Source organism: Rhinoderma darwinii, chromosome 2, assembly GCF_050947455.1.
Source record: "Rhinoderma darwinii isolate aRhiDar2 chromosome 2, aRhiDar2.hap1, whole genome shotgun sequence".
NCBI lineage: Eukaryota > Metazoa > Chordata > Amphibia > Anura > Rhinodermatidae > Rhinoderma > Rhinoderma darwinii.
Genome location: NC_134688.1, coordinates 478,175,807 through 478,203,764, shown reverse-complemented (window position 1 = coordinate 478,203,764; position 27,958 = coordinate 478,175,807). Strand labels below are relative to the sequence as shown.

General features: G+C 49.7%; 2 protein-coding genes across 6 annotated transcripts in view; one reads left to right on the top strand and one right to left on the bottom strand.

The window, feature by feature from the left end:
- CFAP44 (cilia and flagella associated protein 44) overlaps positions 1–23,292 on the bottom strand; it is a 110,155-nt gene extending 86,863 nt beyond the window's left edge. The window contains exons 1-12 of one of the 3 annotated variants that reach the window (XM_075854697.1): positions 23,147–23,292; positions 19,015–20,127; positions 17,402–17,546; positions 14,658–14,820; positions 14,476–14,578; positions 14,176–14,392; positions 12,864–12,978; positions 12,344–12,508; positions 12,100–12,255; positions 8,726–8,773; positions 8,459–8,558; positions 247–341 (exon numbers count right to left, since the gene is read on the bottom strand). In XM_075854697.1, coding sequence (XP_075710812.1) covers positions 247–341; positions 8,459–8,558; positions 8,726–8,773; positions 12,100–12,255; positions 12,344–12,508; positions 12,864–12,978; positions 14,176–14,392; positions 14,476–14,578; positions 14,658–14,820; positions 17,402–17,546; positions 19,015–20,127; positions 23,147–23,177 — 2,451 coding nt within the window. In that variant the 5' untranslated portion in view covers positions 23,178–23,292. The remainder of the gene's footprint in view (positions 1–246; positions 342–8,458; positions 8,559–8,725; positions 8,774–12,099; positions 12,256–12,343; positions 12,509–12,863; positions 12,979–14,175; positions 14,393–14,475; positions 14,579–14,657; positions 14,821–17,401; positions 17,547–19,014; positions 20,128–23,146) is intronic. The other 2 variants (XM_075854698.1, XM_075854699.1) reach the window with 2 other exon arrangements.
- On the top strand, positions 30–27,696 carry COX17 (cytochrome c oxidase copper chaperone COX17). Of its 3 annotated transcripts, none has more exons than XM_075854702.1 (4): positions 30–105; positions 26,070–26,212; positions 26,744–26,855; positions 27,540–27,696. In XM_075854702.1, exons 2-3 carry the CDS (start codon positions 26,094–26,096, stop codon positions 26,826–26,828), a joined length of 204 nt encoding a protein of 67 aa, XP_075710817.1. In that variant the 5' UTR covers positions 30–105; positions 26,070–26,093; the 3' UTR covers positions 26,829–26,855; positions 27,540–27,696. The 3 variants fall into 3 exon arrangements, with proteins under 3 accessions (XP_075710817.1, XP_075710816.1, XP_075710815.1); XM_075854701.1 differs by lacking the exon at positions 30–105 and adding an exon at positions 23,392–23,517; XM_075854700.1 differs by lacking the exon at positions 30–105 and adding an exon at positions 25,218–25,443.
- The last annotated feature ends 262 nt before the right edge of the window (positions 27,697–27,958 follow it).

The following is a 27,958-nucleotide window of genomic DNA, read 5'->3' as shown; positions in this document are numbered from 1 at the left end:
CGGGACACGACACGACAGTGGAGGAGGAAGAAAACGTGACGTCAGAAGACATGTGATCGGCAGAAAAGAGCTGCCAGAACGGAGAACAGAAGCAAGATTGCACAGGTAAGTATATTAGGGAATACTTAATGTGTGCATTGTGTGTTTAACTTTAAAATAAAAATATATCTCGGACAACCCCTTTTTAAGCAGCAAGATAACATGATAAATAAAGTTTCCAGGGTAAACTATGTACAAGGAACTAACCATGCGAGGAGCCCAGGTCAGGGCGGTGCCACCTTGTTTAAACTTCATGTCCACAAGAGGAGTCTTCCCTACAAAGTCATAGATCCTCAGTGATCCTAAAAAAGAAAGAGCGTCGCGGAGCTTTACATCCGGGGAATACACTGAACCCACTGCACAGGCCAAAATAACCCAAAGAGTGACTGCAAAAAATGTGGGGGATATTTATACAGCAGAGCTCTGCTACCCATCCTCCATCCCCCTACTAGTCAGTCCTTGCCCCATGACATACAAGCCATATCCAGTGCCGCACCTGCCATGAGGCGAGGTGAGCCGACAGCCTCAGGCGGCGCCACCTAGCCGAAAACGGGGGTGGCATTTTGAACCAGGGACGGACTGGACCGGGGGGAGGGCATATCATCCTGAGCCGGATGGGAGTTGGCACAGAACATACATCCTCCTCTGCTGTATAGATGAAGGTCCAGCAGGCCGCGTATTTCCTATCAATGTGTAACTACCCGGGTAGCGGTTGATGTGGGTCCAGCAGCGGAGAGCGATTTTCTGTTTTGTTTTTTTTTGTTTTTTTTATACCGTTCTCGTTTTGCACTCAACAAGTCCGTTATATTAATTCTACAGGTTATCACGGTTGTCTGGATGCCTAATAAGTGTCGTTTTTTTTTTATATTATTCAATGTATGCGCAAGAAAATGAATTTTTTACTAAATTAATAAGTTTTTTGTAAAAAAAAAAAAAATGCTGTTTTTTTTTTAACTTTTTTTTTTTTTTATCTCATTTTTATTTTTTATTTATTTAAATCCCATTAAGGGATTAATATTTTCCATCTTTATTTTGAACCCATCATGTTTCGGTTTACTTCTGTACATTGTGATCGCCGTCACTGTAACACCGGCTTTTAGGACAACATTTAGTCTACTGAACGGTCAGCCCTGGGGCCCTTTATAGAGGCCCTAATCGCACCACGGGAAACTCGATATTAGGGTTAAACATGCGGGAGCAGGAGTTAGGCTGTCGTTCCACCGCTACAGGGTGCACAGGACCCCTGTGTAATACTCAGAAGGCACCTTAATAACTTAGAGGGGAGAGGCAGAGAGCGGCCACTGTTACTAGGAATGGTAAGTATAGGAATCTGTAGGGCGGTGAAGAAGGAGAATTTTGTTTAGAGGACATGGGAAGGTGGGCAGAGGAAAAGACCAAGGATGGCACAGAATGAAGACGCTAATAATGGCAGCACCAGTCTGTGCGTTGGCTCGCTGCTGATGGTGGGCACGACGCACTGCAGCCTCATTACAAGTTATGCTTTGGGGTCCCATGGGCAATGTTCCCTCTAAGTCCTGGCAGCTCCTGAGCGGGGCAGTCAGGGAGCAGGACGAGTCTCCATCAATGTGGGCGATCTGATGACCAAAAGTAATACCCGCAGTAAACGCTAATATAGTAACTGAATAAGAGAATAAGAAAACTTATGTTAAATTAGTTTTAATCACTTTTTTAAATATAATATTACAAGTCCAGCAGTAAAATAGACGACAGTTATAAACACCAATTATAGGAATCAATGAAAGAATCCCTCATTACACTACTGCCCCTATAGATAGCGCCACACCGACCCCCTGTAGATAGCGCCACACAGACCCCCTGTAGATAGTGCCACACAGACCCCCTGTAGATAGTGCCACACAGACACCTGTAGATAGTTCCACACAGCCCCCTGTAGATAGTGCCACACAGACACCTGTAGATAACGCCACACAGACCCCATGTAAATAGCGCCACACAGACCCCCTGTAGATAGCGCCACACAGACCCCCTGTAGATAGTGCCACACAGACACCTGTAGATAACGCCACACAGACCCCATGTAAATAGCGCCACACAGACCCCCTGTAGATAGCGCCACACAGACCCCCTGTAGATAGCGCCACACAGACCCCCTGTAGATAACGCCACACAGACCCCATGTAGATAGCGCCACACAGACCCCCTGTAGATAGCGCTACACAGACCCCCTATAGATAGCGCCACACAGACCCCCTGTAGATAGCGCCACACAGACACCTGTAGATAGCGCCACACAGACCCCCTGTAGATAGTGCCACACATACCCCCTGTAGATAGCGCCACACAGACCCCCTGTAGATAGCGCCACACAGACCCCCTGTAGATAGCGCCACACAGACCCCCTATAGATAGCGCCACACAGACCCCCTGTAGATCCTGCCACACAGACCCCCTGTAGATAGCGCCACACAGACCCCCTATAGATAGCGCCACACAGACCCCCTGTAGATCATGCCACACAGACCCCCTGTAGATAGCGCCACACAGACCCCCTGTAGATAGCGCCACACAGACCCCCTGTAGATCATGCCACACAGACCCCCTGTAGATAGCGCCACACAGACCCCCTATAGATAGCGCCACACAGACCCCCTGTAGATCCTGCCACACAGACCCTCTATAGATAGCGCCACACAGACACCCTGTAGATCCTGCCACACAGACCCCCTGTAGATCCTGCCACACAGACCCTCTATAGATAGCGCCACACAGACCCCCTGTAGATCCTGCCACACAGACCCCCTGTAGATAGCGCCACACAGACCCCCTATAGATAGCGCCACACAGACCCCCTGTAGATCATGCCACACAGACCCCCTGTAGATAGCGCCACACAGACCCCCTATAGATAGCGCCACACAGACCCCCTGTAGATCATGCCACACAGACCCCCTGTAGATAGCGCCACACAGACCCCCTGTAGATAGCGCTACACAGACCCCCTGTAGATAGCGCCACACAGACCCCCTGTAGATAGCGCCACACAGACCCCCTGTAGGTAGTGCCACACAGACCCCCTGTAGATAGCGCCACACAGACCCCCTGTAGGTAGTGCCACACAGACCCCCTGTAGGTAGTGCCACACAGACCCCCTGCAGATAGCGCAACACAGACCCCCTATAGATAGCACTACACAGACCCTCTATAGATAGCGGCACACAGACCCCCTGCAGATAGCGCCACACAGACCCCCTGCAGATAGCGCCACACAGACCCCCTGTAGATAGCGCCACACAGACCCCCTGTAGATAGCGCCACACAGACCCCCTGTAGATCCTGCCACACAGACCCCCTGTAGATAGCGCCACACAGACCCCCTGTAGATAGCGCAACACAGACCCCCAGTAGATAATGCCACACAGCCCCCCTGTAGATAGCGCTACGAACAGCCCCCGTGTAGATAGCGCCACACAGACCCCCTGTAGATAATGCCACACAGCCCTCCTGTAGATAGCGCCACACAGACCCCCTGTAGATAATGCCACACAGCCCTCCTGTAGATAGCGCCACACAGCCCCCCTGTAGATAGCGCCACGAACAGCCCCCCTGTAGATAACTCCACACAGACCCCCTGTAGATAGTGCCACACAGACCCCCTGTAGATAGCGCCACACAGATCCCCTGTATATACTGCCAAACAGACCCCTTCTCCCCTTGTATATAGCGCTACACAGCCCCCCTCCACCCCTTGTATATAGTGCTACACAGCCCCCCTCCTCCCCTTGTATATAGCACTACACAGCCCCCCTCCACCCCTTGTATATAGCACTACACAGCCCCCCTCCACCCCTTGTATATAGCGCTACACAGCCCCCCTCCTCCCCTTGTATATAGCGCTACACAGCCCCCCTCCTCCCCTTGTATATAGCGCTACACAGCCCCCCTCCTCCCCTTGTATATAGCGCTACACAGCCCCCCTCCACCCCTTGTATATAGCACTACACAGCCCCCCTCTTCCCCTTGTATATAGCGTTACACAGCCCCCCTCCACCCCTTGTATATAGCGTTACACAGCCCCCCTCCACCCCTTGTATATAGCGTTACACAGCCCCCCTCCACCCCTTGTATATAGCACTACACAGCCCCCCTCCTCCCCTTGTATATAGCGCTACACAGCCCCCCTCCTCCCCTTGTATATAGCGCTACACAGCCCCCCTCCTCCCCTTGTATATAGTGCTACACAGCCCCCCTCCACCCCTTGTATATAGCGCTACACAGCCCCCCTCCTCCCCTTGTATATAGTGCTACACAGCTCCCCTCCACCCCTTGTATATAGCGCTACACAGCCCCCCTCCACCCCTTGTATATAGTGCTACACAGCCCCCCTCCACCCCTTGTATATAGTGCTACACAGCCCCCCTCCACCCCTTGTATATAGTGCTACACAGCCCCCCTCCACCCCTTGTATATAGTGCTACACAGCCCCCCTCCTCCCCTTGTATATAGTGCTACACAGCCCCCCTCCACCCCTTGTATATAGTGCTACACAGCCCCCCTCCACCCCTTGTATATAGTGCTACACAGCCCCCCTCCACCCTTTGTATATAGCGCTACACAGCCCCCCTCCTCCCCTTGGATATAGCGCTATACAGCCCCCTCCACCCCTTGTATATAGGGTTACACAGCCCCCCTCCTCCCCTTGTATATAGCGCTATACAGCCCCCTCCACCCCTTGTATATAGTGCTACACAGCCCCCCTCCTCCCCTTGTATATAGTGCTACACAGCCCCCCTCCTCCCCTTGTATATAGCGCTACACAGCCCCCCTCCACCCCTTGTATATAGTGCTACACAGCCCCCCTCCACCCCTTGTATATAGCGCTACACAGCCCCCCTCCACCCCTTGTATATAGCGTTACACAGCCTCCCTCCACCCCTTGTATATAGCACTACACAGCCCCCCTCCACCCCTTGTATATAGTGCTACACAGCCCCCCTCCTCCCCTTGTATATAGCACTACACAGCCCCCCTCCACCCCTTGTATATAGCGCTACACAGCCCCCCTCCTCCCCTTGTATATAGCGCTACACAGCCCCCCTCCTCCCCTTGTATATAGCGTTACACAGCCCCCCTCCTCCCCTTGTATTTAGCACTACACAGCCCCCCTCCTCCCCTTGTATATAGCGTTACACAGCCTCCCTCCACCCCTTGTATTTAGCACTACACAGCCCCCCTCCACCCCTTGTATATAGCGCTACACAGCCCCCCTCCTCCCCTTGTATATAGCGCTACACAGCCCCCCTCCTCCCCTTGTATATAGCGTTACACAGCCCCCCTCCTCCCCTTGTATATAGTGCTACACAGCCCCCCTCCTCCCCTTGTATATAGCACTACACAGCCCCCCTCCACCCCTTGTATATAGCGTTACACAGCCCCCCTCCACCCCTTGTATATAGTGCTACACAGCCCCCCTCCTCCCCTTGTATATAGCGCTACACAGCCCCCCTCCTCCCCTTGTATATACTGCTACACAGCCCCCCTCCACCCCTTGTATATAGTGCTACACAGCCCCCCTCCTCCCCTTGTATATAGCGCTACACAGCCCCCCTCTTCCCCTTGTATATAGCGCTACACAGCCCCCCTCCTCCCCTTGTATATAGTGCTACACAGCCCCCCTCCACCCCTTGTATATAGCGCTACACAGCCCCCCTCCACGCCTTGTATATAGTGCTACACAGCCCCCCTCCACCCCTTGTATATAGCGTTACACAGCCCCCCTCTTCCCCTTGTATATAGCGCTACACAGCCCCCCTCCTCCCCTTGTATATAGTGCTACACAGCCCCCCTCCACCCCTTGTATATAGTGCTACACAGCCCCCCTCCACCCCTTGGATATAGTGCTACACAGCCCCCCTCCTCCCCTTGTATATACTGCTACACAGCCCCCCTCCTCCCCTTGGATATAGCGTTACACAGCTCCCCTCTTCCCCTTGTATATAGTGCTACACAGCCCCCCTCCTCCCCTTGTATATAGCGCTACACAGCCCCCCTCCACCCCTTGTATATAGTGCTACACAGCCCCCCTCCTCCCCTTGTATATAGCGCTACACAGCCCCCCTCTTCCCCTTGTATATAGCGCTACACAGCCCCCCTCTTCCCCTTGTATATAGCGCTACACAGCCCCCCTCTTCCCCTTGTATATAGCGCTACACAGCCCCCCTCCTCCCCTTGTATATAGCGCTACACAGCCCCCCTCCACCCCTTGTATATAGCGCTACACAGCCCCCCTCCACCCCTTGTATATAGCGCTACACAGCCCCCCTCCACCCCTTGTATATAGTGCTACACAGCCCCCCTCCTCCCCTTGTATATAGTGCTACACAGCCCCCCTCCTCCCCTTGGATATAGCGTTACACAGCTCCCCTCTTCCCCTTGTATATAGTGCTACACAGCCCCCCTCTTCCCCTTGTATATACTGCTACACAGCCCCCCTCCTCCCCTTGTATATAGCGCTACACAGCCCCCCTCCGCCCCTTGTATATAGCGCTACACAGCCCCCCTCCTCCCCTTGTATATAGCGCTACACAGCCCCCCTCCACCCCTTGTATATAGTGCTACACAGCCCCCCTCCTCCCCTTGTATATAGTGCTACACAGCCCCCCTCCTCCCCTTAGATATAGCGTTACACAGCCCCCCTCCTCCCCTTGTATATACTGCTACACAGCCCCCCTCCTCCCCTTGGATATAGCGTTACACAGCTCCCCTCTTCCCTTTGTATATAGTGCTACACAGCCGACCTCCTCCCCTTGTATATAGTGCTACACAGCCCCCCTCCTCCCCTTAGATATAGCGTTACACAGCCCCCCTCCTCCCCTTGTATATACTGCTACACAGCCCCCCTCCTCCCCTTGGATATAGCGTTACACAGCCCCCCTCCACCCCTTGTATATAGTGCTACACAGCCCCCCTCCACCCCTTGTATATAGTGCTACACAGCCCCCCTCTTCCCCTTGTATATAGTGCTACACAGCCCCCCTCCACCCCTTGTATATAGCGTTACACAGCCCCCCTCCACCCCTTGTATATAGTGCTACACAGCCCCCCTCTTCCCCTTGTATATAGTGCTACACAGCCCCCCTCCACCCCTTGTATATACTGCTACACAGCCCCCCTCCACCCCTTGTATATAGTGCTACACAGCCCCCCTCCTCCCCTTGTATATAGTGCTACACAGCCCCCCTCTTCCCCTTGTATATAGTGCTACACAGCCCCCCTCTTCCCCTTGTATATAGTGCTACACAGCCCCCCTCCACCCCTTGTATATAGTGCTACACAGCCCCCCTCTTCCCCTTGTATATAGTGCTACACAGCCCCCTCCACCCCTTGTATATAGCGTTACACAGCTCCCCTCTTCCCTTTGTATATAGTGCTACACAGCCGACCTCCTCCCCTTGTATATAGTGCTACACAGCCCCCCTCCTCCCCTTGTATATAGTGCTACACAGCCCCCCTCCTCCCCTTGGATATAGCGTTACACAGCCCCCCTCCACCCCTTGTATATAGTGCTACACAGCCCCCCTCCACCCCTTGTATATAGTGCTACACAGCCCCCCTCCTCCCCTTGTATATAGTGCTACACAGCCCCCCTCCACCCCTTGTATATAGTGCTACACAGCCCCCCTCCTCCCCTTGTATATAGTGCTACACAGCCCCCCTCCTCCCCTTGTATATAGTGCTACACAGCCCCCCTCCACCCCTTGGATATAGCGCTACACAGCCCCTCTCCCCTTCTATATAGCGCTACACAGCCCCCCTCCACTTGTATATACAGCTACACAGTTCCTTAAAAAAAAAATAAGATTGTACTTACCATGCCCCGTTCCTGCGACAGACGGGGCGCTACACTGCCTCTCCGGCGGGACGAATGCGCAGACCGACGTGATGATGTGACGTCATCATGCCGGCCTGCGCGACTCCCAGCACCTTATAGGCTGCAGGACTAACGTGACCTGCAGCCTATAGTATTCATTTGTATCTGAGTCCTGAGGACGCACATACAAGTGAATGTGGCTGTCGCCAGCCCCGGAGCCCCCTCAGGTGCTAGCGACGCCACTGCATCTGCCCGTGACAGTGCGCGGGCATTAAAGTTTAGTGAGCGGGAGGACTGTGGAAGGTGCGCGGCCGCGCAGCCGTGCACCTTATAGGGAACACTGCCCATGGGTCCCTGTACTCCCCGTTATCTGTGACTCCTTCAGGGAGGACTCATTCATGCACTGGCTGGAGAATGGCATATATGTAGGAAAGGCACCGACTAGGTAATTCAGACTTACCGTGGGCAAAGGTTGGCGGTGACCAATCCTATATTTGCCACATGAAAATAATAATATCTGTCCTGACGTCTGAACAGAAACATCAACCTGTGTGTGACACCGGGACTTACGGTCTAGGGACGTAGTGGCCATGAGATACGTTGAAGGAGACGCGTCCAAAGCCTTGATCGTGCCGGAGTGACAGGAGAAGAGGCACTCCGGGTCCTGTGTCTACAGAAATAAGAATAATTGTAAAGCTGAACCTGATAGAGATCCCTGCAGGACCCCCACACAGTCAGGTCTTCATCCACCACCAGGACCGTAGTAGTGACTAGTGGCCTGCATGACGTGTGGGGTGCAGATCATAGTGATCGCCGGTAATGGAGAATAACACTTACTATATTAGAGAAGGAGAGATCCAGCTTCCATATTCCTCCACTGCCGTCCTGCAAATCAAAGGCAAGAATAGAAAATGAGACGACAGCCACCCTGACCGGCCGCGGGGGACGTGTGTGTAACTGGCCCAGTGGAGGATCAGGGTGGGAGGGTCATTAGCACCGGGGTCCTGGGTCTGAATCCAAACAGGGACAACATCTGCTTGGAGTTTGTTCTCTCTTTGTATACAGTACATGGGTGTTCTCTAGTTCCTACCGCACCGCAAAAACATATTGTCAGGTTATTGGCTGCACAGATCAGCCATAACATTAAAACCACCTGCCCAATATTGTGTGAGACGTCAGCAGCCGATCCTGTAAGTCGGGAGGTGCGGCCTCCGGGGATAGGACTTGTTTCCCACAGATGATCGGATTTTGAAGACATCTTGAAGTCTTCGTCATGTTCCTCATCATTCCTGGACAAGGTCTGCAGTGTGGCGGGGGCATTATCCTGCAGTGTGGCGGGGGCGTTATTCTGCAGTGTGGCGGGGGCATTATCCTGCAGTGTGGCGGGGGCGTTATTCTGCAGTGTGGCGGGGGCATTATCCTGCAGTGTGGGGGGGGGGGTATTATCCTGCAGTGTGGCGGGGGCGTTATCCTGCAGTGTGGCGGGGGCATTATCCTGCAGTGTGGCGGGGGCCATATCCTGCAGTGTGGTGGGGGCATTATCCTGCAGTGTGGGGGGGGGGGTATTATCCTGCAGTGTGGCGGGGGCGTTATCCTGCAGTGTGGCGGGGGCGTTATCCTGCAGTGTGGCGGGGGCATTATCCTGCAGCGTGGCGGGGACATTATCCTGCAGTGTGGCGGGGGCATTATCCTGCAGTGTGGCGGGGGCATTATCCTGCAGTCTGGCGGGGGCGTTATCCTGCAGTGTGGCGGAGGCATTATCCTGCAGTGCGGCGGGGGCGTTATCCTGCAGTGTGGCGGGGGCGTTATCCTGCAGCGTGGCGGGGGCGTTATCCTGCAGCGTGGCGGGGGCGTTATCCTGCAGCCTGGCGGGGGCGTTATCCTGCAGCGTGGCGGGGGCGTTATCCTGCAGCGTGGCGGGGGCGTTATCCTGCAGCGTGGCGGGGGCGTTATCCTGCAGCGTGGCGGGGACGTTATCCTGCAGCGTGGCGGGGCGTTATCCTGCAGCGTGGCGGGGGCGTTATCCTGCAGCGTGGCGGGGACGTTATCCTGCAGCGTGGCGGGGACGTTATCCTGCAGCGTGGCGGGGGCGTTATCCTGCAGCGTGGCGGGGCGTTATCCTGCAGCGTGGCGGGGGCGTTATCCTGCAGTGTGGCGGGGGCGTTATCTTGCAGTGTGGCGGGGGCGTTATCCTGCAGTGTGGCGGGGGCGTTATCCTGCAGTGTGGCGGGGGCGTTATCCTGCAGTGTGGCGGGGGCGTTATCCTGCAGTGTGGCGGGGGCGTTATCCTGCAGCGTGGCGGGGGCGTTATCCTGCAGCGTGGCGGGGGCGTTATCCTGCAGCGTGGCGGGGACGTTATCCTGCAGCGTGGCGGGGCGTTATCCTGCAGCGTGGCGGGGACGTTATCCTGCAGCGTGGCGGGGGCGTTATCCTGCAGCGTGGCGGGGGCGTTATCCTGCAGCGTGGCGGGGCGTTATCCTGCAGTGTGGCGGGGGCGTTATCCTGCAGTGTGGCGGGGGCGTTATCTTGCAGTGTGGCGGGGGCGTTATCCTGCAGTGTGGCGGGGGCGTTATCCTGCAGTGTGGCAGGGGCGTTATCCTGCAGTGTGGCGGGGGCGTTATCCTGCAGTGTGGCGGGGGCGTTATCCTGCAGCGTGGCGGGGACGTTATCCTGCAGCATGGCGGGGGCGTTATCCAGCAGCGTGGCGGGGGCGTTATCCTGCAGCGTGGCGGGGGCGTTATCCTGCAGCGTGGAGAGGGCGTTATCCTGCAGCGTGGCGGGGGCGTTATCCTGCAGCGTGGCGGGGGCGTTATCCTGCAGCGTGGCGGGGGCGTTATCCTGCAGTGTGGCGGGGGCGTTATCCAGCAGCGTGGCGGGGGCGTTATCCTGCAGCGTGGCGGGGGCGTTATCCTGCAGCGTGGCGGGGACATTATCCTGCAGCGTGGCGGGGGCGTTATCCTGCAGCGTGGCGGGGGCGTTATCCTGCAGCGTGGCGGGGGCGTTATCCTGCAGCGTGGCGGGGACATTATCCTGCAGCGTGGCGGGGACATTATTCTGCAGCGTGGTGGGGGCATTATCCTGCAGCGTGGCGGGGGCATTATCCTGCAGTGTGGCGGGGGCATTATCCTGCAGTGTGGCGGGGATGTTATCCTGCAGAACATTGTCCAGATCATTACCCTGCCCCCGCAGGCTTGTCTTCTTCCCATAATGCATCCTTCTGCCACCTTCTCCCCAGGTAAGTGCCGGACCCGGCCGTCCACATGATGTGACACGATTCATCAGACCCGGCGCCTTTTTCCATTACTCCAGTTCTGATAATCACGTGCCCTTTGTTGGCACTTTTGGGCGGTGGGCAGGGGTCAGGATGGGCGCTCTGACTGGTCTGCAGCTACACAGCCCCATATACAGCGAGCTGCGATGTTCTGCGTGTCCTGACAACTTTCTATCATTGTCAGCAGTAACTTTATAAGTCATTTGTACTACAGTAGATTTTCTGTGGGATCGGAGCAGATGTGCCAGCATCCCCTCCCCCGCACATTAATGAGACTTGGGAGCCTATCACCCTGTCACCAGTCACCGGTTGTCCTTAATTGGAGAACTTTTGGTCGGTGCTAACCACTACATACCGGGAATACCCCACAAGACCAGGGAAACCACACAAGACCGGAAACACCCCACAAGACCGGAAACACCCAACAAGACCGGGAACACCCAAGACCGGGAACACCCCACAAAATCAGGAACACCCGACGAGACCGGGAACACTCAACAAGACCAGGAACATCAGACAAGACCGGGAACACTCAACAAGACCAGGAACACCCGACAAGACCGGGAACACTCAACAAGACCGGGAACACTCAACAAGACCAGGAACACTCAACAAGACCAGGAACACCCGACAAGACCGGGAACACTCAACAAGACCGGGAACGTATACACATGAATTCTCGAATGCGTTCCTAAAAGTATCTATTAGCTCAGCGTTACTTAGTCAATTGAAATACACATCAGGATGCAATGTAAGCAGATATCAATGTCTCATCTGAACTGTGATTTAGCATTACCCGATCTGTAACCGGATACAACACAATACGACTGTGAGGTACAATGACCCAGTATAACAGCCGGGCTATCCAATCACTGTGGCAGTATCTCTGGTAGCAGAAGTGACGACATGTGATAAACTGTGTAGCAAGAGCCTAGCCTACCTGAGCAAACCACACCGGGGATTCCCCATCCATGGTCTTCACCATATACCGGAGGTTTACGTTCTTTCCAACCATAAGCTCGTTCATAGGCTCCATCTCCAAGAGACCGGTGTCATCCACAGAGTCCGCAGTATCCACCGTCTCGAAATCCCAAACCTAATAGCAAGATAGGAAAAGTACAAATTTAGGAAAACAATCTAAATATGTTTCTCCTTCCAGTCAGATATATAGGATACACACTTACCCTGACAAACCCGTCTGCGCCAATGGTGATAAGTTCTCCTTCATCCAGAACAAACTGGTTAATAGGACCATTGTGACAAGATCTTCGGCCTCTTCTACAGATTTCCACCTTGATGAGACCACCTTCCCAGAGCAGCATGTTGCCCCATTCTGACCCTGATATCACCTGCAGTGAAAATATGGATAAAATTGGCCCCTTAACAAGTGCCCATTGCGGTGCCCATTACTTTCTCATGAGTACTTCTCATGTTTCAGTTATTTTTAATCAATGAATGAAGACAATCCCTGTCGATATAATTAGGGCACATGGATGTCAAACAGGGGGTTTCTGTGCTCAGAACCCCCCCTCTACAAGCCAGAATGGTTCTGGCGGGCACGAGCCATCACACTATAATAAAACCATTTGATTGCCGCGGTGGCTTTGTTCTGCTGGGGGATGACTATAATGACATAATCCACTTTTAATTTTTAATATAGTAAAATTGAAGTACATTTTTAACGTAAAGGGTTCACAATTCTACCTTTCCATCCGGCAACGCGACATATCCTTCTATATCTGTAAGGGCCGTCTTTCCAAATCTCCCTATTTCTCCTTGCAGTTTCAATCCAGTGAACGTGCGGGCCATCTTCCAAAATCTAGACAAGGAACAGGGTAGATCCCGATTAATATTACATTTAGTCTATAGACACCAGTGGCGTAAGTACCGCTGTAGCAGCCATAAGCTCCCCCCCCCCCCAGCTATATACAGGGGGCTGCATGGCGTTATCTACAGGGGGGCTGTATGGCGTTATCTACAGGGGGGGCTGTATGGCGCTATCTACAGGGGGGCTGTATGGCGCTATCTACAGGGGGGCTGTATGGCGCTATCTACAGGGGGGCTGTATGGCGCTATATACAGGGAGGGGGCTGCATGGTGTTATCTACAGGGGGGCTGTATGACGCTATCTACAGGGGGGCTGTATGGCGCTATCTACAGGGGGGCTGTATGGCGCTATATACAGGGAGGGGGCTGTATGGCGCTATCTACAGGGGGGCTGTGTGGCGCTTTATATAGGGAGGGGGCTGCATGGCGTTATCTACAGGGGCTGCATGGCGTTATCTACAGGGGCTGTATGGCACTATCTACAGGGGGGCTGTATGGCACTATCTACAGGGGGGCTGTATGGCACTATCTACAGGGGGATGTATGGCGCTTTATATAGGGAGGGGGCTGTATGGCGCTATCTACAGGGGGGCTGTATGGCACTATCTACAGGGGGGCTGTATGGCACTATCTACAGGGGGGCTGTATGGCATTATCTACAGGGGGGACTGTATGGCACTATCTACAGGGGGGACTGTATGGCACTATCTACAGGGGGATGTATGGCGCTTTATATAGGGAGGGGGCTGTATGGCATTATCTACAGGGGGGCTGTATGGCATTATCTACAGGGGGGCTGTATGGCGCTATCTACAGGGGGGCTGTATTGCGCTATCTACAGGGGGGCTGTATGGCACTATCTACAGGGGGGCTCTATGGCACTATCTACAGGGGGGCTGTATGGCACTATCTACAGGGGGGGCTGTATGGCACTATCTACAGGGGGGCTGTATGGCACTATCTACAGGGGGGATGTATGGCGCTGTATACAGGGAGCTGCTGTGTGGCGGAATCTACAGGGAGGCACTATCTACAAGGGGGGGGGGGGGTTGTGTGGCACCCAGGGGAGGAGGGGCGCCCAATCAAATGTTTGCCATGGAGCCCAGTCTTTCCTAGTTACGCCCCTGATAGACACATGAGGTGCAATACACAGTACTATCATAAAATACACACGGACACCGCCAGTCACCTGATGTGCCCCGTCCCGCAGGTGGTGAGCTGCTCCTCATTTTCTGGTGAGAAAGTGACTTGAAACACATCTTGGGAAAATGCTTTGGACCTGAGCATAGTCTTTTCCTGCTTCCAGTCCCAGATAGTCAGCATGTAATCGGGGCTGCTGCCCACACTGGCCAGAAGTGTCCCGGACATATTGAAGTCTATGAAGGCAAAGGCTTCCACAGTGCCCCCTGCAGGAGAGACACAAGAACAATGACTTACCGTGAAGGACAGGATTATTAGATGTCATGAAAGGTCTTAGCTGCGGTCTGACCTCTGAGCATCCGATATGGTTTCAGAGATGGGAATTCGTACAGGATAATATTCGGGTTGTGTCCCTTTTCTGCTACTGCAAAATAGTTCCTGCTGGGATGGACCTAAAGGTAAAGAAGGGTTAAACATGTCAGGGGTCAGGTTGGTAGGTCTCTATTATTATAAGAGTATAGATAATCTCACCGCTACAGCTCCAATACCCCGACCACTGCTGCTCCTCAGATATCGCTGTTCCTGAGTCTTCAGTCCTAGGATGATGGCCGTAGTACCGGCCACGTACAACAAGGTCTGCTCATCCAGCAACTGAAGGTTGGCACGTTTTGTACAGTCATAGCCAAAAGAATGGCTGGTAAATATTAAGGAACCAAAAACATCAGAAATGATGATATCTGTATAATGAATAGTGACTGCTCCAGCGCTGCCTGGTGGAAAAGTGTTCATCTTCCATCATGGCGAGTCCTACGAAATATATATAGTGCAATGGATGTTGGGATGGGAGGTTGTAGTCGTTCCTACATCTTCCATCCCTTTATTCCGGGGCCAGAATGTAAAGAGGGCACATCCCCGGGGTCACCACCAATGACCCCCCCCCCCCCCGCCTTCCCAGGACGGTTCGATCTATCTATCTATCTATCTATCTATCTATCTATCTATCTATCTATCTATCTATCTATCTATCTATCTATCTATCCATCTATCTATCTATCCATCTATCTATCTATCTATCTATCTCATATCTATCTATCTATCTCATATCTATCTATCTATCCATCTATCTATCTATCCATCTATCTATCTATCTATCTATCTATCTCATATCTATCTATCTATCTATCTATCCATCTATCTATCCATCTATCTATCTATCTATCTATCTCATATCTATCTATCTATCTATCTATCTCATATCTATCTATCTATCTATCTATCTCATATCTATCTATCCATCTATCTATCTATCCATCTATCTATCTATCTATCTATCTATCTATCTATCTATCTATCTCATATCTATCTATCTATCTATCTATCTATCTCATATCTATCTATCTATCTATCTATCTATCTATCATCTATCTATCTATCTATCTATCTATCTATCTATCTATCTATCTCATATCTATCTATCTATCTATCTATCTCATATCTATCTATCTATCTATCTCATATCTATCTATCTATCTATCTATCTCATATCTATCTATCTATCTATCTCATATCTATCTATCTATCTATCTATCTATCTATCTATCTATCTATCTATCTCTCTATCTATCTCATATCTATCTATCTATCTATCTATCTCATATCTATCTATCTATCTATCTATCTATCTCATATCTATCTCATATCTATCTATCTATCTATCTATCTATCTATCTATCTATCTATCTATCTATCTATCTATCTATCTATCTATCTATCTCATATCTATCTATCTATCTATCTATCTATCTATCTATCTATCTATCTATCTATCTATCTATCTATCTATCTATCTATCTATCTATCTCATATCTATCTATCTATCTATCTATCTCATATCTATCTATCTATCTATCTCATATCTATCTATCTATCTATCTATCTCATATCTATCTATCTATCTATCTCATATCTATCTATCTATCTATCTATCTATCTATCTATCTATCTATCTATCTATCTCTCTATCTATCTCATATCTATCTATCTATCTATCTATCTCATATCTATCTATCTATCTATCTATCTATCTCATATCTATCTCATATCTATCTATCTATCTATCTATCTATCTATCTATCTATCTATCTATCTATCTATCTATCTATCTATCTCATATCTATCTATCTATCTATCTATCTATCTATCTATCTATCTATCTATCTATCTATCTATCTATCTCATATCTATCTATCTATCTATCTATCTCATATCTATCTATCTATCTATCTATCTCATATCTATCTATCTATCTATCTATCTGTCACTACTTATATGGGTAGTGTACACACGACTCCCCGGCTCAGCTATATCCATAACTACTATAAACGTTAGTGGAATGTGCCACACACATATGTGGACACCTCTACTATATGTGGCTACTATAAGGGGTCAGGTGGAATAGGGCCCCCACCAAATTTTTTGCAATGGGGCCTCCACCATCCTTAATCCGACTTTACTCACTTTGCTATGCTATTTAGTTTGATCCTATATGAATTGTAAAACAATGTTTTATATTTATATGACATGCTTTAATTTTTGGCTTTCAGTTGGTGCCCATTGCGGTACCTACAAAGTGCTCGGTGCATATTGGTAATTCACTCATATTATCACCCATGTTTCGATTATGTTTAAAGGGGGTATGCAGTTTAGAAAACCCATTTCCATACACCCAATTAAGGAATACTGGGTTAATAGAGGGGTGTCCTCTGTTTCGGATCCTACCCTCTTGGTCAGAGTGGAGAGCGGTTACATAGAGCGTCCCTCGCTCTGGAGGACCTGTCCTGTATTTCACAGACAATACATTAATATGAATGAGTACTGTGTAATGCTTTACTTCACCTGTGGTGGCACTGCAGGGAAACTGAACAGTTACTGGCAAGTTTCCCCACAAATTACAGCTGTTCACTGGGGGTCCCAGCAGGGGAAGACTTTGTGATGAGGTCAAAGGTCCCTTCTAATAAGTAGGGATTGTCCAAAGTGGTGAATACTTTTAATAAAACAATATTTTAACTATGTTTTTTGTGAAAATATTTTAGCATGATTTTGCCTGATAACGTAACTTGTTTTCATCCTTTTTTATATAGTCGTACATTGTTCCCTATTATATTGTGTGACATGTTAGACTAACAGGTATCTAAAACATATTTCTCAAACCTCACTGTTCTCCCAGAGGATGAGAGATAATATTGAGCATGTTTGACTGTCTGGTGGAAGGATACAGAAGATGAAGAACTCCCCTGGGGATCCCGGAGCCAGGAGAGATGTACGGCTGGGAGCAGATACTGTCATAGTCATAGAAAAAGTCGTCTGGGATCTTCTCGGTCTCTTCCACCTCCTCTTCATCGTCTTCTGAGTTTGGATGTTCTACAGAAGAATATTTTGTTGTGATCTACCCAGAGATAAGCAGCTCCAGGCAGTCTGGCAGCTGCTTATCCCCTGCAATAACATGCAGCTCATTTCCAGTAGGTATTGCGGACATCTATAGCACAGCGCCCACCAGGGGCCAATGTGTAGACAAATACAAGAAAATATTTAAAATGAATGTCCATATTTTATCATCATGTTGTTTTAGGTCCAATATTCTGTGCTGATTCATTTATTAATATATCTTTATAGCAGTCAGAGTGTTGTTTGCCTGATACAGAGCTCCAAATCCCCTGCAGAGACATAGAGTTACATGATAAAATTCTGTCTTCCTGCAGCCACCACTACAGGGAGCTCACTGCTTGATTATTGAGTACAATGTATAATCAGTATGCAGTAAGCTCCTCAGCTCCCTCTAGTGGTGACTGCAGGAAGACAGAATTTTATCATGTAACTCTATGTCTCTGCAGGGGATTTGGAGCTCTGAAAATTGCAACTATGGACTCTATAAAGATGTATTAAGAAATTAATCAGTACATTTTGGACACATTTAGATTAAAAAAAAATGGTGTTACACGGGTGAATACTGAAATAACAAAGCACATAAAATACACAAACTAATACAGATAGTAACATACGGCCCGGTAAAACTCAGTTTCTGCAAGCTATCGTCAGGCACTGCTGCATGCTGGGAGAAATGATCAGTTTACTTGCTCTCCCCATACATTAGTCCAGACTCCATAGACTTGGTGGTTTCTATGTACGTTTCACATCCATATGGACAAGTCGTACGGACGAGTGTGCAGGGAGTAAAAAGTTGACTGACCAGTAAGCTCCATGGTCTCCGCTTTCTCTTCTCCGTCTTCTGTATTAGGGTATGTTCACACGTAGTGACCAAAAACGTCTGAAAATCCAGAGCTGTTTTCAAGGGAAAACAGACCCTGCTTTTCAGACGTTTTTTGACCAACTCGCATTTTTCGCGTCGTTTTTTACGTCCGTTTTTGGAGCTGTTTTCATTGGAGTCTATGAGAAAACAGCTCCAAAAACGTCCAAAGAAGTGTCCCGCATATAATGTATATAAGTGTCCTGCATATAATGTATATAAGTGTCCTGCATATAATGTATATAAGTGTCCTGCACTTCTTTTGACGAGGCTGTATTTTTACGTGTCGTCGTTTGACAGCTGTAAATAACAGGTCGTCTGCACAGTACGTCGGCAAACCCATTCAAATGAATGGGCAGATGTTTGCCGACGTATTGTAGCCCTATTTTCAGACGTAAAACGAGGCATAATACGCCTCGTTTACGTCTGAAAATAGGTCGTGTGAACCCAGCCTTATGGTCAGCGGCCAGACTGGTTTCAGGCTCGGTATCTTCTTCGCCACCTGTGCATTATATTATCCAAATAAATACAAATGCAGATAAATATATTATATAACAAAACCAGGCCGAGTCCAGAGACACCCACCTTCAAAATCCTCTGGAGGGGCTGCAGTATTTTGATCATCAGATGTGTCCACGGTTATTGGGACAGGTTCCTCTCCTGCAGCATCAGCTCCGTCCTCCTCAGCAGGTGATTCCCTCACAGTCTCAGCTCCTTGTCCTGAGGAGGGGTCATCACTGGTGGCAGGACGGTCCGCAGTATTCCCTGTAACATCTCCGGACTCCTCGCCTTCTCGTCCTGAGGAGGGGTCATCACTGGTGGCAGGACGGTCCGCAGTATTCCCTGTAACATCTCCGGACTCCTCGCCTTCTGCTCCTGAGGAGGGGTCATCGCTGGTGGCAGGACGGTCCGCAGTATTCCCTGTAACGTCTACGGACTCCTCACCTTCTCGTCCTGAGGAGGGGTCATCACTGGTGGCAGGACGGTCCGCAGTATTCCCTGTAACGTCTCCGGACTCCTCACCTTCTCGTCCTGAGGAGGGGTCATCACTGGTGGCAGGACGGTCCGCAGTATTCCCTGTAACGTCTTCGAACTCCTCACCTTCTGCTCCTGAGGAGGGGTCATCACTGGTGGCAGGACGGTCCGCAGTATTCCCTATAATGTCTCCGGACTCCTCACCTTCTCGTCCTGAGGAGGGGTCATCGCTGGTGACAGGACGGTCCGCAGTATTCCCTGTAATGTCTCCGGACTCCTCATCTTCTGCTCTTGAGGAGGGGTCATCGCTGGTGGCAGGACGGTCCGCAGTATTCCCTGTAACGTCTCCGGACTCCTCACCTTCTCGTCCTGAGGAGGGGTCATCGCTGGTGGCAGGACGGTCCGCAGTATTCCCTGTAACGTCTCCGGACTCCTCGCCTTCTCCTCCATCACCAGCAGTGGCTGAATGACCAGGTCTAGGTGAGGTAGAGACTATGTCATGGGCTCCTGTACTATGCGGCTCATCACCGGATCGCTGGTCACTGAGGGGTGCAGGTAATATGTGGGGCTCATCTGTGTCAGGGGCTGAGTTATCAGCTGGGATTTCCTCAAAAACAGAATCTGGTCCAGTGCCTCCCCGTCCATCTCCCTCCAAGTGTCCTGGTGTCATAGTCTTGTCTTCATGTCCCACATTCTCTTGTAGCCCAACATGTACAACGTCAGCTAAGAAAATACAAAAGCAAAATTATCCATGAGGTCAGAGTCATCATCCTGTGCCCCAAGTGTCAGTGTATCATTATCCTGTACCCCAAGTGTCAGTGTGTCATTATCCTGTACCCCAAGTGTCAGTGTATCATTATCCTGTACCCCAAGTGTCAGTATCATTATCCTGTACCCCAAGTGTCAGTGTGTCATTATCCTGTACCCCAAGTGTCAGTATCATTATCCTGTACCCCAAGTGTCAGTATCATTATCCTGTACCCCAAGTGTCAGTGTGTCATTATCCTGTACCCCAGGTGTCAGTGTATCATTATCCTGTACCCCAAGTGTCAGTGTGTCATTATCCTGTACCCCAAGTGTCAGTGTATCATTATCCTGTACCCCAAGTGTCAGTATCATTATCCTATACCCCAAGTGTCAGTGTATCATTATCCTGTACCCCAAGTGTCATTATCCTGTACCCCAAGTGTCAGTGTGTCATTATCCTGTACCCCAAGTGTCAATGGCATTATCCCGTACCCCAAGTGTCAATGTCATTATCCCATACCCCAAGTGTCAATGTCATTATCCTGTACCCCAAGTGTCAGTGTGTCATTATCCTGTACCCCAAGTGTCAGTTTCATTATCCTGTACCCCAAGTGTCAATTTCATTATCCTGTACCCCAAGTGTCAATGTCATTATCCCATACCCCAAGTGTCAGTGTCTCATTATCCTGTACCCCAAGTGTCAGTGTGTCATTATCCTGTACCCCAAGTGTCAGTGTATCATTATCCTGTACCCCAAGTGTCAGTATGTCATTATCCTGTACCCCAAGTGTCAGTGTGTCATTATCCTGTACCCCAAGTGTCAGTGTATCATTATCCTGTACACCAAGTGTCAGTGTATCATTATCCTGTACCCCAAGTGTCAGTGTCATTATCCTGTACCCCAAGTGTCAGTGTGTTTTTGTTCCGTAAGTGGCACTGTAATATCTGCAGTTTGGGGTCTCGCTCCACATAGGAATCACTGACTTACAGTACAAACAGTAATAAACTTCAATAGCTGAAAGCATTATCGCTAGCGCCACATCTGTAGTCAGTGGGGGAGGGGCAAAATGCATTCCAATCCATTCCAAGCCCCGCCATGTGTCCAAACAGCAGTTTATTACCACATATGGTGTATTGCGGTGCTCAGTAGAGTTTGCTTTACAAATGTTGGGGTGCTTTTTCTGTTTTATCTATTTTGAAAATAAAAAATCTGAGCTAAAACTATATTTTATTAGAAAAAAAATGTAGATTTTCAATTTCACGCCTAATTGCAATAAATGTTGTAAAAAAAAAACCTGTAGGAACAAAATCCTCACTATACCCCTCAATAAATTGCTTATGGGGTGTATTTTTCCAAATTGGGTCACTTTTGGGTTTCCACTGTTTTGGTCCCTCAGGGGCTTTGCAAATGTGAGCTCCAAAAGACAAATGGCGCTCCTTCCCTTCTAAGCCCTGCCGTGGGTCCAAACAGCAGTTTATTACCACATATGGGGTATTGATTTTCAAATGTTGGGGTGTTTTTTCTCCTTTATTCCTTGTAAAAATTGAAGATTTCTACGTTTTTGTTTTTAACGCCCTAATTCCACTAAATTCAGCCAAAACATCTGTGGGGTCAAAATGCTCACTACACCCCTCGATAAAGTACTTGAGGGGTGTAGTTTGCAAAATGGTGTCTTTTTGGGGGTTCCACTGTTTTGAAATTTCTGCAAAAAAAATTATTTGGTAAATTTCACCTGCACTTTGCTTTAATTCCTGTGAAACGCCTAAAGGGTTAAGAAATATTCTGATTGCTGTTTCGAGAGGGGTGCAGTTTTTAAAATGGGACAATTTATGGGGGGTTTCTAATATATAAGGCCCTCAAAGCCACTTCAGATCTGAACTGGTCCCTAAAAAAAATAGGTTTTGGACATTTTGAATTTTGAAAACGTCCTAGAAAAATAAAAGAATGTTCAAAAAACGATGCCAATCTAAAGTAGACATATGGGAAATAGTAACTATTGTGTGCGGTGTTACTGTCTGTTTTACAAGCAGATACATTTCAATTTAGAAAAATGCTACTTTTTGCAAATTTTCTCTAAATTTTGGTGTTTTTCACAAATAAACACTGAATGTATCGAGCAAATTTTACCACGAACATAAAGTCCAATGTGTCACGCGAAAATAATCTCAGAATCGCTTGGATAAGTAAAAGCGTTCCGAAGTTATTACCACATAAAGTGACACGTCAGATTTGAAAAAATTGTCCTGAAGGCCAAAAAAGCCTCAGTCCTTTAGGGGTTAACCAGGAGGCGTAGAAAGTTAGTGGCCCATGTCGCGTTCCGTAACTTGCCCCCCCCCCCAATCAAACTACCCTGCCCCCATCGGACAATTACCGTGAATAAAGAATAAAAAATGAAGGCTCACCTCGCCGCTCCTCTTCTCTGGGTCCCGCGTGAGGGACCGGGCCGGGAGAAGAGGAGCGGCGAGGTGAGTATAAATATTTTTTATTATACAGCATGTCCAATGGGAAGGGGGGATACACGGCGCACGCACGGCTGCCGTCACTGTGACACAATTATGGCGCATATTTACACTAATCTCGTCTTTTACCGTTTCCCAGTACGTTATATGATACAATTAATGGTGCCATTAAAAACTAAAACGCAATCCCACAAAAATTAAGTTTTCATAAAAAAAGTTATGGCTCTTGGAAGGAAAAAATGGCTGCAGCGAGAAAGGTTTAACGACCAGTTGGACGAAACGCGTCTGTATTTAATATGAGGCTTCGGAGTGCGATTATTGCATGAAATCACAACAAGGCGCAGATTGCGCCTAAAAAACGACTGTCCGGATACAACGATACTATGGAAATCTTTTGCAAAGTTACAATGTGTCAGTCGTGTAACTGAAACAGCAACAAAAAATGCACAAATCCCGCGCAAACACGTTATATATACATCAAATATACACATAGACATGTATCTAGTGCGGGAGCGGCTGCGTCAGCCTTCTCTACCTGTCCCCTCTGCTTCTTCCATGTCCGCCATCTTTGTTGCCACGGTTGCTAGGATACCAGGTACCCGGCGTCTCGGAATCACTGTGGTAACAGTACCACGTGATTGGAGGCGACACACTTTGTCTAACCCCGCCCCCAACTGCCATGTATTGGACGCGTGAATAATCAGGAGGCGGTACTTTTAGCAGCTTCAGAGGTGCACTTACGGAGGTCTGCCGCTTGATGCCGCTGTGGAAATACTGCGCAGCTACAGTGTCTGTTTAGATTAAAAACTACACTTCCCGGCGTTCTTAGCGAGTGGCCTATAGTTCCCAGCATTCACGGCGAGCGCCTGCGCAGTATAGCGGTGTCCCGGTTGATTTATATAACACGTGAGTAGTAGAGGTCCCGGGTACTTTCTATATTTTCTGTTATATGGAGAAGGGGGGGAGGGTTGATGTTGGTGGGAGAGTCTTCTATATTGGGAGGGGTGTAGTTATCAGAAATAAGGTGACCATAAATCTAGAGATAATTCTAAGCAGTGCGACCGCGATCAGTAATTGTTACATCTTTGTAGATCGACGATTGGTTACAATTTAAAATATTTCCTGATTGTCGCTTATTTAACCCTTTAAGAAATTACAAAACCATATTCGGAATGAATAACCTTCGCACGTCGCTCAAGCGTCAAAATATAACGTAAACGCCGATCACGCCGAAGGCGAATGTTCCCGCCTGTCCGTATTTTATATGGTCGCGCAGCCGCCTCTCCACAGACTATTCTCTATCACCATTTACTAGAATTATTATACTGGGTCCGTCCACTTTTCTGTAAATAAAACTTCATCCGTGTCTGATGGAAAGTTCTGCAACTTTCTAATACACTTTTTATTTCAGTTTCTCAACATTTTAAAATTTTCTGCTTGCGGTCAGTGAATTGAAACCCTCTTCTTTACATCCAGAGGCTTAAAACTCAAACTCAAGTTTTTGTTATTATTATTATTATTATATCATCCCGTCTTGACAATCGTAGACCCCCCTGAACTCCAGACCGATACATAGTGGTGGGTGGGATGACTGGACGTGTGGGTCTATTGGGGGGGGGGGGGGGTGATGGGATGCGTGGGTGTTTCATGGATGATGTAATATGCGTATGTATCGAGGTAAGATGATGTAACACACGGGTGCGTCGGGCGGGATGATGTAACACGCGGGTGCGTCGTGGGCGGGATGATGTAACACGCGGGTGCGTCGGAGTAGGATGATGCAACACGCGGGTGCGTCGGGGCGGGATGATGTAACACGCGGGTGCGTCGGGGCGGGATGATGTAATGTCGGGGCGGGATGATGTAACACGCGGGTGCGTCGGGGCGGGATGATGTAACACGCGGGTGCGTCGGGGCGGGATGATGTAGCACGCGGGTGCGTCGGAGCGGGATGATGTAACACGCGGGTGCGTCGGGGCGGGATGATGTAACACGCGGGTGCGTCGGGGCGGGATGATGTAACACGCTGGTGCGTCGGGATGATGTATCACGCGGGTGCGTCGGGGCGGGATGATGTAATGTCGGGGCGGGATGATGTAACACGCGGGTGCGTCGGGATGATGTAACACGCGGGTGCGTCGGGGCGGGATGATGTAACACGCGGGTGCGTCGGGGCGGGATGATGTAACACGCGGGTGCGTCGGGGCGGGATGATGTAACGTCGGGGCGGGATGATGTAACACGCGGGTGCGTCGGGGCAGGATGATGTAACACGCGGGTGCGTCGGGGCGGGATGATGTAATGTCGGGGCGGGATGATCAGAGAGGCCGTGCTGTCTCTAGCAGTGACATTGTAGGACGCCTGTCAGATCTAGATTTATGTGGAAGGTCACAAGAGTAAAGTCTTGGGTGTGATATTTTTGCAGGAACAGGGGAGGGAATATGAGGCGGGCAGACATGAGATCCGATGGCAGCCAGGAGGAGGCATTGGGGGCAGTGCCAGGCAGGAGGGCACAGGCTGAGGATAATTCTCACTCATCCACTTCCTGATATGCGGCCTGTATACAGCAATGCCAGGAGGTGGCGTTACACCCGTCCTGCGCACTTCCTATATTACACCCGGGGAAGAGCTGACCGCACAGTGAAGCTGCTATTTGATCGTAAATCTGCTACAATGTATCAGTGCAGGAAGATGTATCAGCCAGAGAATTCTGTAGACTGGATACAGTTATAACAAACCCTCAGATGTAACTCAGATCAGGACCGGTTGTCAGCCTTTGGCTATAACCACAAATCTTCCCTCTCACTCACAGCAAGCAGAGATCTTGAAATGGTGAGGAATTTGAACAGTCTATTAAAAACTTGTAGAACTTTTGATTAAAGTGGAGCTAAATGTTTGACAAACTTCTGACATGTCCATAGTTTGGATTGGTGGGGGTCTGAGCACCGAGACCCCCACCACTCACTAAAACGAAGCAGCTGAAGATCTCGTGTGACCGCTCGGCCGCTTCGTGTCTGTTCGGCTTTTTCCGTAAAGTCGATGTATCGGAGGACGGGCTCGTAGACTTTCTATTGAGTCCGGACACCGATACATTTATTTCTGGAAAAAGCCGAACAGACACGAGCGGCTGAGCGCTCACACGAGACCTTCAGCTGTGTCGTTCTAGTGAGTGGTGGGGGTCTCGGTGCTCAGACCCCCACCAATCCAAACTTCTGACATGCCACTATTATATCTCACTATGACATGTCAGAAGTTTGTTAAATGTTTAGTTACATAAAACTGGAAACTCACTTCAAAGCCGGGGCAGCCATGTGACCCTGGTATCTCGCAGTAGTGACCCCTCCCCACCACTAGGGTCCTCTGCCCCGGGCCGCCTGGTACGTGATGAGTTTTTGCAGTGCTGTAGGGTATTGGCGCCCCGTGTGGTTGGTGTTGACCTCGTGTCCTTTGTTCCTCAGTCCTTCTCTGCGCACCTTCCCATCATGTCCACTTTTGCCGCTGCGAGTTGTGAGTCGACCCCCGTGACCCCGGACACCCAGGAGAAGAAGCCATTAAAGCCGTGCTGCGCCTGTCCGGAGACCAAGAAAGTGCGGGATGCCTGGTGAGGGCGCTGCGCCCCTGGAATCCGCTGTGTGCCCTGCAGACACTGATAGAAATGACAGAAACGTATGAATAGTGGTGGTGGTTCGATAATTGATACTACTGATCCCTAAAGCTGAGGGTCTGCGGCGCTCCTCCGGCCCCCGTCACACTCTAGTCTAAATCTGGCGTCTCCTGAGTAAAGGCAAGCGCAGCCAATGAGAGCCGAGCGTGCAAAACTGGGGGCCCTCCGTTCTTTCAATCAGTGGGGGGGGGGGTGTCACAGCGCTCTTAAATGTAAGTAGTGGGGAAACCCCTTTAAAGGGGAACTCCAGTCCTGCACATTGACTAATGAATATCCAGCGTTTGGGTGACCTTCACAGAGCAGACGTTCCGGCACCACCAGCCCCCGATCTTTTCCTGGAGCGGGGAGTATAACGTGAGGTTAATCACAGCCCCTGACCTACTGCCCCCACCTCAGGAAACACGGCAAAAAATCCCCCGCCCCCTATAATATATTCGTGACAAATTTTTTTCCTTTTTCCCCCTCTAGCATCATTGAGAAGGGCGAAGATCACTGCCGGGATCTCATCGAGGCTCATAAAGAATGTATGAGGGCCCTCGGCTTCAAAGTGTGAGCGAGTGCGGGAGGTCCGGCGTGTTTGGTAAGGAATCGTCACTCGTGGGACCTGGGCCTTGTTCACACAGTGCAGATTTGCTTCAGATTTTGCATGTATTCTTCAAGCCAAAACCAGGAAGGGAAACAGGACTATATAAAAGGAAGGTCTTTCCGGGTTTTGGCTTCAGAAAATGCTTGACAACCTGCAGCGTATCCGGCCTGCGGGAACGTTGCCCTTTAAGGGGTTTACAGGATCAGATAAACACGGCCGTTCCTTCCAGATAGATTCCCGCACCTCCGCGAGGCGTCCGGTTTTGCAGCTCTATTGAAGAGAATTGTGCAGAGCTGTAATACCGCACAACTTAAAGGGATCGTCCAGTTTAGAAAACCCATTGTCATACACCCTATTAGTGAATTATGAGATCATATGGGGGGGGGGGGTCGTCTGTTCAGGATCCTCATCCCTCTCTGCGATCTGAATGGACACTGTGTAATGCTTTATTTCCCCTGTGGTGGCGCTGCAGGGAAACTAACCACTTACACAGGCTCCCCCACTGATCACTGCTGGCACTTTGTGATCATCTTACTATCTAGAGACACTTCTAACAAGTGGAGATTGTGGAGAAACCCTTTAATAATTTTAAAAAAAAGGTGACTGTTTGACACACAGTGGCCAGTAGGGGGCAGCGTTCCCATAGACCCTCAGTGATCCCGCGTCTTGTTCTTTCAGTGTGTGCTGCTTGGAGGTGTTAACTTATTTCTTGGTGTAAGAAGATCACTGGAGACCCAGGAGGGTGAAGAGAAATGGAGATTTGTTACCAGATTTTCCTGTAAATCTTATTAATAAAGTTTTATTTTTGAATTCTATTAAAATGCTCTGAAAATAACGGTTCTGTGTCGTGCAGTGTTGTCATAGGGTCTGCTCAGGCGGCTGAAACGGAGGCTCCCACCTACTACACTTGCTGGACTCGGTGTGCCCAGAGCTTGAGCAGTTACGTATTCCTAGAATGTTGAATGTCTGTAAATCCTTTGCTTTGAGCTCGAGTTACTGCCTGTTTAATACTCTAGTCGCATCCAGAGCTGCGTTTACAATTCTCTAGATTTCTTCTGGAGATGCGAGAACCTTCTGTCTGAGCTTCCTCTGTACAC

Excerpts from the sequence above, each read along its gene's own strand:
- COX17 (XM_075854700.1), top strand. Across the intron at positions 26,213-26,743 it reads AAGAAAGTGCGGGATGCCTG|CATCATTGAGAAGGGCGAAG; the intron begins GTGAGGGCGCTG and ends TTCCCCCTCTAG.